This window comes from Rhinoraja longicauda, chromosome 1, assembly GCF_053455715.1.
Source record: "Rhinoraja longicauda isolate Sanriku21f chromosome 1, sRhiLon1.1, whole genome shotgun sequence".
Lineage (NCBI taxonomy): Eukaryota > Metazoa > Chordata > Chondrichthyes > Rajiformes > Arhynchobatidae > Rhinoraja > Rhinoraja longicauda.
The window spans coordinates 26,784,852-26,798,194 of NC_135953.1; the positions used below are offsets into that span (position 1 = coordinate 26,784,852).

General features: G+C 37.7%; 1 protein-coding gene across 21 annotated transcripts in view; it reads right to left on the minus strand.

Annotated features, from left to right (window-relative positions):
- tcf4 (transcription factor 4) overlaps positions 1 to 13,343 on the minus strand; it is a 544,855-nt gene that overhangs the window by 60,569 nt on the left and 470,943 nt on the right. For all 21 annotated transcript variants that reach the window (XM_078422241.1, XM_078422913.1, XM_078422070.1 and 18 more), the window contains 3 exons: positions 9,750 to 9,855; positions 6,800 to 6,933; positions 3,268 to 3,400 (listed from right to left, as the gene is read on the minus strand). In XM_078422241.1, the coding sequence (XP_078278367.1) occupies positions 3,268 to 3,400; positions 6,800 to 6,933; positions 9,750 to 9,855 (373 nt within the window). The remainder of the gene's footprint in view (positions 1 to 3,267; positions 3,401 to 6,799; positions 6,934 to 9,749; positions 9,856 to 13,343) is intronic.

Consider the following 13,343-nt stretch of genomic DNA (forward strand, 5'->3'; position numbering starts at 1 on the left):
TTGCTATCCAGTCAGCGGAAAGACATTGCAAGATTACGATCGAACCATCCACAGTGTATAGAAACATGATAAAGGGAATAACGTGAATGACGTTTAGTGCAAGATAAAGCCATAAAGTCCGATCAAAGATAGTCCTAGAGTCTCCAGTGAGGTAGATAGTAGTTCAGGACTGCTCTCTAGTTGTTGATACGATGATTCAGTTGCCAGATAATAGCTGTCCCTGAATCTGGAGGTGTGCGCTTTCACACTTCTATACTTTTGCCCGATGGAAGATGGGAGAAGAGGGACTGACGTGGGTGCACCTCGTCCTTGATTATGCAGCTGACCTTGCTGAGGCAGCGTGAGATATAAATGGTTGTGGAGTATTGCCAGATGATGTCATGGACTTTGAACTATTACATTAGCAGGTTTATGCGATACAGATGGATGGCATGGAGGGGAGAAATGAGTTAATGACTGAGGTTCAAACTTTCTACATTTTGCTAACATAACAGCTATTCTCACTGGGTTGCTCTTTTGTAGCTGAATGCCCTTTTCCGATTCTAATGAAATTTGGATTATGTCATATATGTCAAAAAATATCTGAGCTTGGAAACAGCTGTTGCCTTCTGCCTAATTTAGTGTTCAAAGATGGACAGACAGAATGAGGATAGGTCTAGCATGTTTAATTCAGAAAGCAAGAATCCGAGGAGAGGCAGGCATTTATGAAGGTTACACTTCAGACACGAAAGGGACAAAGTCAGAGACAATTCCCCGCGTGCCTATTTATGAACGACAATCAGTTGAAGCTTTGAAAACAAATTATAGAGGCAAGGATTTCTTTTTTTATGCAAAGGAAGCTGGACAGATGCTTGGGAAGAAATGTACTTGGTCTGAGAATGGTGAGCAGGATCATAATTGATGATTTGATTGGAAAGCAACATTGGTACAGCTAACCTGTCAAATGGTCTGCCTCATTAAAAAAAACCTGAAACTTATAAAATTACTAAACCAACAATTCATGACACCAAATCGAGAAGAATTTAATGCAGTATATTGACGACATGTTCTGTGGTATATATATATATATATATATATATATAATTCACATATGTATTATTTAGCATTTATAGGTTGCTTATAATACACTGGTTGAATTCATCCATTACGGCTTCATATGCATAATGGTCTGAATAAATCAACTGGAATGACACCAGAATTGGAATTGTTATTTGATGTGGGATCACCCAGTTGAGATGATTTTTATGCTCAATGTGGTACAATGAAATAAAGCAAGGCTTATGAGATTGCTAGCATGCTTGTCTTCATATATGTTCATCTTCATATATAAAATCCAGTAAGGATTATTCAATGTTGAGGATTACAATCAGGAGTTTTAGCTGATCTCTACCAGCTCTCACCCATGGAAGCCAACTTTGGCTTCCCAACAGTGCACCAGAAGTGGTCTGCTAAGTTGATGAAATTCAGACTTCATACTTGGATTACTTCCAGTCAGAATGCCTGAGCACCTTGGCACGTAGCCGTTTACAGGCTGAATTGCTGAAGGAGTTCTCAGCAAATGTCCTGTAATCTTTACAAAAAATGAGAAACAAAAGTAAAGGTGTGCATTGCATTGAATTATTATAGATGTGGTTTCATCACGTCATTGTCCCCAAAGACCAACTGGAAAATTCTTGGGCAGTCTCAGGTACAGCCATAGCAGGCTAACAGAAGATATAGAGAAATTAAAAATGTAAAGGCCATTTCCACTGTGTGAGGAATCGAACATTAGATGCTTAGTAAAAACAGTTAGGGGAAATTTCATCATGAGACCATGAATTGTTTCACCACAAGGATAAGTTGAAATAAGTGGTACAACACATTATAAAGATAAATATTTAAAGAAGGAGGAGGTTTCACGGACTACACAGGCCAGAATTTCTTTTGGATTTCTCTAGCAGGGATAGGCTTACTGTAATGTGAATTTCTTGGAATCTCTATAAGGTTTGGGGACTTGTCCAAATGAAAAATATATTTGGGCAAACCCTTTGTCTGGAGGGTGAGTAGTCTGTGTCACTCTTGCTACAGTGCGATGATGATCTTAATAATGAAGTCTACATCACTTGCAGATTTCTTAGGTAGAATTATTTCCCAGACCCTTCTTGCAAAGACACTGCTCTTTATGCCAAGAACAAGACTGACAGTTTCACATGAGTCAAAACTTTACCTTCAGACATTACTCAAGAGTCTAAAGTCTCTTAAATGTGGTCACTGTAAATGTCATGGGATATTAAAATCTACAGAAACATTTTGCTATTCATGTCTGATAGTCGACATGCAACTTTCTTCATGAAGAATTAAATGCATTAAAATATTTTACAATCCCATTATGGATTTCACACCAACAATTAATGATTATACATTTTAATAACATACCATTATTCTAATTGAATTTATTGGATGGTACAATACAGAAGCAGCCTAGTTACCTGACCAAGCACGTGTTTTGACATTGTGTGAGCCAGCTTGCGGCTCAAAACCGAAATATTCATTTTTATTTTTAAAAAACAAGAAATTCCCTTTCTCGGTGGGCAGGGAAATTATTCGTTTGGATAGGTGCATGGATAGGTTGGGTTTCGGGGGTCATGAGCCAAGCACAGGCAGGTTGGACTAGTGTAATCGGGGCATGTTAGTCGCCATGGACAAGTTGGGCCGGAGGGCCTGTTTCCACGCAGTATGACTCTGTGACTCAATGATTTATGAAAGCTACATGAATCCCATTCAGTCACAACTCCATTATAAATGTGGAAGAAAATCTGGAAATTTGGTTGAAATGGGCTAATATGTCTATATTCGTACAGACAAAACAGATGTTTAAGTATCAGAACTACCATATCTTGTTCGACTAAAATGTCCACCTTTTCTTCTTCAAGAATGTTTCTTGAATGCTAGATTTTGGAGCAAGATATATAGTTTATATTTTTATTTTGTACAATAGTGATATATACACAGGTATTACAGTCATGTTGTTTAATATTGCTTTAATAGTTCATCTACTGCCTTGACCAGTGAAATGAATTAGTTATCTTGAGTTAACTGATGCAGAAACCACTCAGGATTCAACAAACTGCAAAAGAGTAACTGTAAAGAGTTAGTGCAATCGGCAAAGCTGTTCATCCATTTCAACAGCACCATCATTCTCTGCATCTGTACAAAACCACTGTGCCCCCCCCCCCCCCCCCACAGTTCCAAAAGGCACCATTTTTACTTTTCCCCTCTGTACCTTACCCATGATATTGTCTGTTCCGTTGGCTGGTGATATGCAGGAGGAGGCGCCATAGTGATTTGTGCCACTACGGTGGAAACTGGACATAGGTGGGAGGCTGGCATTGATGTCCGTTGAGGAGTGCGATGGGTAGTTCTGTGGTTTGCAGGTTTGTACATTATATGGAAATAAATGAAGAAAGAATGTATTAATTTTGTGTTCAATGTTTAGTCCCATCTTGTTCTCAGGTTTCACTTTATATTTGTAGCTAATCTGCATTGTTTTGCCCATAGTATTTTTGAAAAAAACAAGCCAATCAGATGAATACTAATAATCTTTTCTGTAATGCCCAACCTCTTTTCTGCAATGCCCAATTGAAGTGGATATTCAATTTCCTTACTGAAGTATTTTTTAACATGCAACCACTCTATTGTCAATCTTAACAACTTGCTGAGTAAATGAATATAATTTTCCCCTTGGCTTTCATGGCAATTATCTTTAGTTACCACCTTCGTGCTAATGACTCACTGACTATGTGAACAAATCTCACCATGATCTAAATACCTGTACTAAATATTACTATAAACGATGTGCTTTTTTAGGCCATAATTAAGTTTGCTTTCAAACTAGACTGATTTCAAACTTGTATTGCAATCAGCGCTGAGCCCGTTTTTCACCTATCATCCACATCTTGGCATTTTCCTGTAGAAATTTCAGATCTATTCGTCTGGATTCAAACATTTGCTGATATTCTTACTCCCGTTAACACAGGGCAGTGAAACTAATTGTGATAGTTCTCCTTCCCTTCCCACTCCCATCACATACCATTTTATTAGTGCTGGTGATATTATTATTACCTGACAGCACACTTACCTACTTTGAAACAAAATGTGGTCATCTTTCAACGTATTAATATTAAGGTCACCTTTGAACTGTAAACAGATCCCCAATTTATCAAACTTAAAAAAACACTCGTCAAAATAGGAGATCCTGATAATGTATATCACAAAAATCAGTGCCCTATCAACTAACTGTCAGTGAAAAATTCTGTAGGAAGGAACTGTAGATGCTGGTTTACACCAAAGATGGACACAAAATGCTGGAGTAACTCAGCGGGACAGGCAGTATCTCTGGAAAAAAAAGAAATAAGTGATGTTTCAGCTCGAGACCATTCTTCAGACTTCTGAACAAAAATTCCACCTTAATGAGGCAAGGCCAAATGGGGAAGGGGGAATGGGTGTAAAGGACGTCTAATGTTCCCCCATATTGGAGTTTGGAAGGATGCAGTGAATTAACAAAGAAACATAGGATTTCAGAGAATTTTACTGTTAATATTTATCAGTAATATTCTGACGACAACGGGCAGAATTATTCACGAACGTAAAACAATCCTCCTCGGGCATATCATTGTCATTCGGTTAGCTGGAATGGTATGTGTTTTCTCCTTGTGGTGTGTTACTTTGTTTGCAGTTATAGCAAACTGTAACTGGGAAACACATGCTGCAGAAAGAACAGTGGAGATATTCATGCAGTGATATAGTTTAAAAAATATATATCCTAGAGCAAAAAAAAAACATAAATTCCCATTAGGGCAACCTTATTTTCCATTGCAAAAAATAGCAGTCATAAACAACTACTAAGGCTAGAAAAAGTAGATAAAAAGAAAATGGATAAATGTTGATGTCAGTTGGATTAGTCTAACATCTGTACATAGAATGGAAAAGCAGCATTTTTGATGAGCTCTAAAAGGAGCGACTCAACTTTGCATTCAAACTGAATGTAAAAATATTATTTGAAACCCCCAAAGCCGCCTACTGCACGAGTTGATCAACTTTAAAAAGTGGCACCTCCACCATGCTAGATGTGTGTATCGTCTTGGATGCGCATTTAAAAGACTTGTAAAATAACTTCACTGTTGTTGGTAATAATAATAATGTCAAAACACGTTTTTTATTTTAGGAACGCTTAAAATCAATGTTCCTGAGCCAAATGGCCTTTTGTTTGTACTCTTTTATTTATGTGTGTTTTTTTAAACAGTGCACTCACTAGGCACAAAGCCGAGATTAAAAACACTTTTTTCCACAATAAGCAGCCCACCCAGATAGAACCCCCATGGGCTTACATTGAAGAGCTGTATTTGATTTACATCTAAATAAATTAAGCTAATATTTAGAAAAAATGCATGGAAGAAATACAAATAACAATTTACAGAACTTTTGGATCCATTTTTAATTAAATGCACATTGTTTTAAGTAGCTGTGAGCAGACATTCCTGAGGAACTGCACAGAAATATTTATCTTCAATTGTTAAAGCACATTAATAAGAAATGCGTTGGCGTTTTCTTTCTAGTCTTTTGCCCTTTTTTTCATTGAGTAATTTTTGTGAAGGTCTAACAGCAACATTACATTGTGAAAAACAGTAGAATAGACAAGAGACAAATAATAAAAAGTTTGTTAGCAATCGCAGGTGTGGATTTCAAATATGTTTTGAATTGCAAGTAGAAAGATGTGCCAGGAAGTAAATGACTGAACAGCACGATGTGCATGCATTCATACATAAAGTTCTGTTAGCGAGCAAAAAATAAAAATCAAATTAAAAATAAGAGCAACACCCAGTTTGTGGTGTGACTGTGGCTAAAGAATCCCAATGGATGCAAGCAAATAGGTTTAATTTAATCTTTTTAGTGGGAGGACGTTATGAAGGAATCCAATCTCTCAGGTCACGTCACCAGCTCTTCATCTGCAAGATATGGGAATCGAGGTATTTCCGCTGTATTTGGAAACACACTAATGGTCACAGTTAAGACGTGAAGGCTGAGAGCTCTTTAAATATAAAGTCTTTTTATTAAGCTGTTAATGCCTGCAGATAAGTTGCTTCACGCTCTGTAAAGAGCCAATTTATTAATGTAGCATACATAGTCAGGAAGTTTGGTTTTGCAGCTTATGTCAAGTTGTACAGCCTCAGCTGGACTGTAGGATTTAAACAGCGATTTGTCTGTGTCCTTTTATTATGGTGAAATCAAAATTAGTCGGAGCAGATATTTATGGACATATGAGAAGAGGATAGGATCTGACCGCCTTTGGCACCTTCACTGATTCAACAGACTCACAAAAGGACTGGGTCCTAAGGAAAAGCATTTCCAACCATGAAATAATTCAGTTTCTTCAGAGAAATGGAGGAAGAATAAACACAGTGATGCTCCAATTCATTAGAATTAGAATTAAAGTTACTTTTAATCCAGATAAACCCATATGCACTATAAAGTTACGAAATTATACAACAGAAATGTTTGTTTTCAACAGAAGTAGCATTTTGATCATCAAGATGTAGAAAGCTATCGACAAAATTCTTGTAAATGTGATTAGTATATATATGTACTTGATAGCTGGCAAGGGCCAAATGGGCTGAAGGGCCTGTTTCTCTATTCTGTGACTGCATAACATTGCAGTTTGTGAATCAAAAACGTAGGGCAAACAGGTCAAAACGACGAGCATCACAGATAACATTTAGGAATACTGCCGGCAATTTGCCGATACGTAGGAGACCGCAATTACCAGGCGATCTTGTGGATGCAGGTTGCAGTAAGTGCTGGACTGTGGAACATGGGAAGAGTTTACCAGCATGCCTCCATAAGTAGGCTGATTCATTCCACCAGAAGAACTCCACGGATCGGAATTGTGATGCCCATCTGGAAAGAGAGGTCATTAGAGTGACTCTTTCAGAAACAAAAAAGCCCACTAAAACATTCTTAATTGAGCATTCATTCCTGCTGATTGTTTGATCGCAACTATTTGGCTGGAATTGAACTCTTAATTAAAATGTGCCGTTAATTTAGAACTCTAAACAATATTCATGTGTGAAAGGAAGGAACTGCAGATTTTGGTTTAAACTGAAGATAGGCAACAAAAAAAATAGCTGGAGTAACTCAGCGGGTCAGACAGCATCTCTGGAGAAAAGGAATAGGTGACGTTACGGGTTGAGACCAGTCTGAACAAGGGTCTCGACCTGAAACGTCACTTATTCCTTTTTTCCAGAGTTGCCGTCTGACCCGCTGAGTTATTCCAGCTTTTTTTGGCTACCTTCATGTGTGGAATGCTTCTTCATTTCAAACAAACTGTGAAAAAGCACAATTTTGGCCAAATTATAATAAAAAAATAAGTTGACATTGCAAGCACAATCGTGGAGTGAAAGGTTAAAGTCGAATCCTTTGCTTAATGCTACCTGCCCAGTAATGTAAGAGCTACTATTGAAAATGGAGAAAACAGGCAAAACAAACCATACATAAATAACTCCAAAAGGATTCCAATCACATTTGCAAGTACCTCTGATTTCATCCTGATGGTGGCAACTAAAAAAATTACTTAAATTTACGCATCCCTAACCTCTGCACTTCACCACCGAGGGCATCAACATCAGCTGCTTCAGCCCTCAGCTCTGGAATTTCCTTCCTTAAACCTTAATATCACACAACCACCTCTTTGTTGACACTTAAAACCTACCTCTTCCACTGATTGTTTGGTCCCCAACTACAATACCTCGTTGTGTCATTGCATCATTCTCTATAATCCCCCTGTGAAGAACATTGTTTACATTTGTGGCTCTAAAAGATCTACATAAATACAAGATTTTGTTGGTAACTGTCGCTTGTTTGATTATTAACATTGTTGAGTGGGCAAAAAGAAATTATTGATTATAACCGATTCAATTTCCGATTCAACATTAGAGGATCTTTCTTAACTTGCATTCTAAAGAAAAGTCTTTTAGTATACAGTATTATTTAGTATTAAGGGCAGTATGGTGGCACAGCAGTAGAGTTGCTGCCTTACAGCGCTTACAGTGCTAGAGAACCGGGTTCGATCCCGACCACAGGTGCTGTCTGTACGGAGTTTGTACATTCTCCCCGTGACTGCGTGGGTTTTCTCTGGGATCTCTAGTTTTTTCCCACACTCCAAAGACATACAGGTTTGTAGGTTAATTGGCTTAGTATAAATGTAAATTGTCCCGTGTGTGTGTAGGATAGTGTTAATGTGCAGGGATCGCTGGGAAGTGTGGACTCGCTGGGCCGAAGGGCCTGTTTCCGCGCTGTATTTCTAAACTAAATAAACAAATCACTATGTCTAAGAGAGAGTTAGATTTAGCTCTTAGGGCTCAATCAAGGGATATGGGGTAAAAGTAGGAACGGGGTACTGATTTTAGATGATCAGCCATGATCATATCGAATGGCAGTGCTGACTCGAAGGGCCGAATGGCCTACTCCTGCACCCATTTGTCTATGTTTCTATTAATATTACTATGTCTAATATTATTTCCTGTTCCTTAAGTCAAGAATCAATAGAACCAAGAATCAAGAGAACCAGGAGTTAAGAGAGTTGAGAGTTTAATTATCACATGAACCAGCAACGGAACAATTAAATTCTCACTTGTGTGTCTGTTGATAGCAGTAACTTGTTTTATTGGAATTATTTCAAGAGTGATGTTTGGGCCATAGTCCTATGCCATTTAGCTGGCTCGATGGTGCTTTATTTGTCACATATGCGACTGCACAGTGAAATTATTTTTGCATTATTACACATACTGGTGACAAATATGGCAACAATGATATTACATGCAATGTGGTTTTCATCCCTACAGGCAATATCCAAGCACCTAACAAATAAAACCAAATATATTAATATTGGTGAGGAAAGACACAAGATGCTGGAGTAACTCAGCGGGTCAGGCAGCATCCCGGGAGAACATGGGATTGGTGACTACACAGGCTGCACAGTGGTGCATTAGTGGATTTGCTGCCTTACAGTGCCAAAGGCCTGGGTTCGATAATGACTACAGGTGCTGTTTGTATGTTCTCCCTGTGACCTCGTCGGTTTCCTCCGGGTGCTCTGATTTCCTCCCACACTCCAAAGACGTACGGGTTCATAGGCATTGGTAAAAAAATTGTCACTAGTGTGCCTGTTTCCACACTGTATCTCTAAAGTCTAATGGGTCGGGACCCTTCTTCAGACTGATTGCAGGGGTGGGAGGAAAGAAAGCTAGAAGAGTGGTCTCCACTCCAATCTTCTAGTTTTCTTTTCTGCCATCCTTGCAATCCGTCTGAAGAAGGATCCCAAACCCAAAACCATCACTTATTTATATTCTCCAAGGATGCTGCCTGACCCACTGAGTTACTCCAGCATTTTTTGTGTCTTTCCTTGGTAAACCATCATCTGCAGTTCCTTGTATTCCACATGTTAATATTAGTATTGATTTAATGAGCTGGTACACAGATCTGCTTGGGTTTACAACTGAGAGCGTTGATGGGTCATTCACAATCACAGTTGCTGGGTGATAGATGAGCACCAATCATGAACACAAATAACGAGATGAGAAGAGATCGATGAGGACACATTTAATGACAAATTTCTCGTTATTTTAACCTCCCCAAAATGCCATCAACTGTAAAGACAAAAATATGAAAACTTTTCTTTAAAATAATCAATTGATTTAAGTCAAGACACACTCACTCACCTTGCATAAAGAATGAACTAGAAAATGAACTGGTTGGAGGCTTGGAGGGAGGGTAGCCAGGCGAATCCCTGTTATAATCGGCAGTGCTAGCTGATGGGGCGTACACCTGCAAAAATAATAAATGGTTACGGTTTTAAAAGGAATAAAACGACAACGTGAGTTTTCAATAATTCAGTACTGGGAAGGGCACTGGAGCTCTTACAAACCAACTGTAATGTATAATAGGCATTTCTAATGATTAGAAGGAATGTTGATAAGATCCACATGGGAACACGGCAGAATATATAGTACAGTCCTGTGCTCACCGCACTAAATGCATAGAAGTGCTGATCGTGCAAACTTATATATTTCATAGTTGTACTAGTTCATCTTGGTTCAATTCTACATTGCATTTGGGGCAAGCTGAAAATCAATCAAATTAAATAAAAATGCAAATGGTTCAATGAAGGTAGGTAATTGCTTCAGTTTATACCTAAATTACAATCTCCATGGTCAGGATCACAGTCACTTTTGTTTTACAGGATTGGGAACAACGAAGGGGAGAGGAAGATGCAGAGAGGCAAGGGTGTTAGTGGGGGAAGGAATTCACATTGAAGTGATTTTCAGTGATACAATTCTAAGGTACGGACGGTCACAGTGCTCCACGTGAAAAAATATCTATGATCCTATTTTCCTCTTTCAGAAACAGCATAATCTGCTGTGCTTTTTTGATTGAATCAACTTTGTACAGTAAACATACTTTATAATATGAAACACATAATTTAAACGAAGCACGCTGTATTCATGAGTTTAGACCTTGTTCACAGCCGTTTCCTTTAATTAGTTAGCAATCATTTGAACATATCTAGATTACTGTTTTTGAATTTCACAAATATGGAATTTCCTCAAATATAATCTACCTGAATTAGTTCAGACCAGATACTAGCCACTAATCTCTAAGTATTTGTCAAAAAATGCTGTAAAAGTTATGAATATTTACGCAAGTCAATGCTAACAATAAGTTGGATTTTGGAGAAATAAGAATGGGATATTCATTTTGAAAATATGGTCCCCAATACTCCTCAATAATGTCGCATAATTTATTGAAAGTCTTGTTCACTTCAAGAACTCATGTCACTAACATAGCTAGATTCACCTTCCTTCACCCTATTTTTCACATTCAGAGTGCAAACATTTCAATGAGTCAATAGCATCTATCACTCCACCCCAATCTAGCAAGCATATTGGATGCAATGTATCATCGTTTATATCAGAATCTGGGCTGTCAAGGTTAAGATGTCATAATGACGGTCATAATTCTGTAAAGTTGGCAGAAATGATCATTCAATTCATATTTGGAAATCTTTTAGCAGTTTTAACATTGTATGAGGGCAGAAACCTGGCAATTGGAAAAGTTGATGTTTTAGCAATTGCATCTTTAAAGCCAAAAAAGCAACCACACCTATAATATTCAGAATGCTGCCAAAACTCAAATGCCTGGGAACATTACATTCTTTTTTGATCCATGCAATATAAAAATTTGGGAAATAAAAATTGGAATAGAAAAGCTACAGTTAATTTATTAAACAGAACTACCGTGAGCTCGTGGCTTCCGAACATCAATAGACTGTGAACGATGGCAAAAGAGCCATGTATCACCTTGAGTGAGTTTAAATTATCTAGTAAGAAATGCATGTTATTATCATGCACATAAGTCTTAACGTATAGCGAGAAGAAGCAGGTGGTTATTTTTGGTAAAGCAGAATTTTCTTGGCAATTGAGAAAATAATATGTTTTATTGTTTCATTAGAACACACTGGTATTTTGACAGAAATATTGTTATGTTTTTAGAAAGTGCACAAACTTATTTTATAATTTGTGATGTAAAATCACACAGTACAAATATTAAGCTACTTTCGCAAGTCATTTGAACAGTGCACAACACAGTTTGGAACCGAGAAATGTGCTCTAGATATTTCTCAGGTTTGGTCACTGTCTAATACAGCTTTATGAGACCTCCACTTGACAGCTGTAGAGACTCAAATCTGATTTCACACCTTCCATGAGCTAATTAAAAATCATTACATGGTATTGTAGCTGTAAAGCTCTTTTATGGACAATGCCTGGATATTGGTTTAAGGTGAATTTAGAATGCTTTTACAATTCGAGTGGCCAAAGTTCACTGTCTGAAGTCTTCCATGCCAACTTGCATGAAATTCTGGAGAATGGTTGTTTCAATGAAAGTAGGCACCCAAAGAACAACTTGTAGCAGTAGAAAAAAACCCACTCTTGCCAATTGAAGGTGGTACTGGGGAATTTACAGAACCTAAATATTAGCTTGAATGAAATCTAAAAAAACACTCGACATTAATTTGCAAATCACAAATGGTGTTTGCAAGATATGAAACACTCAAAAGGGTAACAAATTACATTCAACAGCCATTATCATTTTTGATCTTGTGGTTTAATGCTGTCATTTAACTTCCTAAACCTTATAAAGGTTCCAAGCCACCTGCTGTTTTCTATGCAATGATCAATTTGCAAAAATAACTTTGAAGGTGGAGTCTATTATCCCTATGTCAGCTCCAAGGTAAGTGGCAACAGTAAAAAGAAAACATTTTTAATTAACACTTATGGGATGCATTCTGAATAAATTGCAGAAAGTTACTGAAGCGGAATGTATAACGCTAGCTTTAAGTCGCTATACAATCCTTCTAATGTAAAATACAGATGACTGAATGGCTATATAAGATCATGTTACATGTTAGCTCCACATGTGCCAGAAACTGACATTAATTCCAGCTCTGTATCATAATGGCATTCACAAGAAAAAAAATCTGGAAATATTTCCAACATCTGACATACATTCCACATGCATCCCAACAGATGTGCTGGGGGAAGGGGAGAGGTTGGCCATTAGTTTACTGAAAGAAAAATCTTTTCATGAGTTCTCATCGCCAGCAACAGAGCCGAGAGTAACAATGTATTTTCTAAAACTGTAAGTGGTCTATACGTACTCTGCTTTCTCCTACTTTCTCTTGAAGAAATGTTATCAACGGTGACAGATTTTCAAATTACTAACCACACATATTAAAATAACCTTAACTAAAATTAGAATTATCTTCACACACCAAAAAAAGTAAGGAAAAATAAAAAAACAACTATTATAAACAAGTCTCACCTCACCCTGGTTGAAACTCTTAAAGTGGTTTTACTAACTCCAGATTTCACTATTGCAATGGTTCTTGGCTTGTCCTCTATCTTACACCCACCCACCCACAACAAACTTCTCCTGCCAATGTCCTAAAACCTGCTTAAAGATCATTCCTGTTGAATCCGCAGCCAGCTTCAGCTTCATAATATGGAAAAAAAGGACCTTTAGACTACCATGATTATGCTGACAAAGTTGACACACTAATCTCATTGCTTTCATTTGGCCCTGTCTCCTCTAAACCCATATATTCATAATCTGTCCAAATATCTTTTAGAGGTCATGGTTGTATCCACTTCTGTAGCTTCCTCTGGCAGCTCATTCCAGATACGGACAATGATCTGATTGAAGAAGTTGCCCGAGGTCCCATGTAAATCTCTCCTCTCTCACCATAAAAGCCTGTT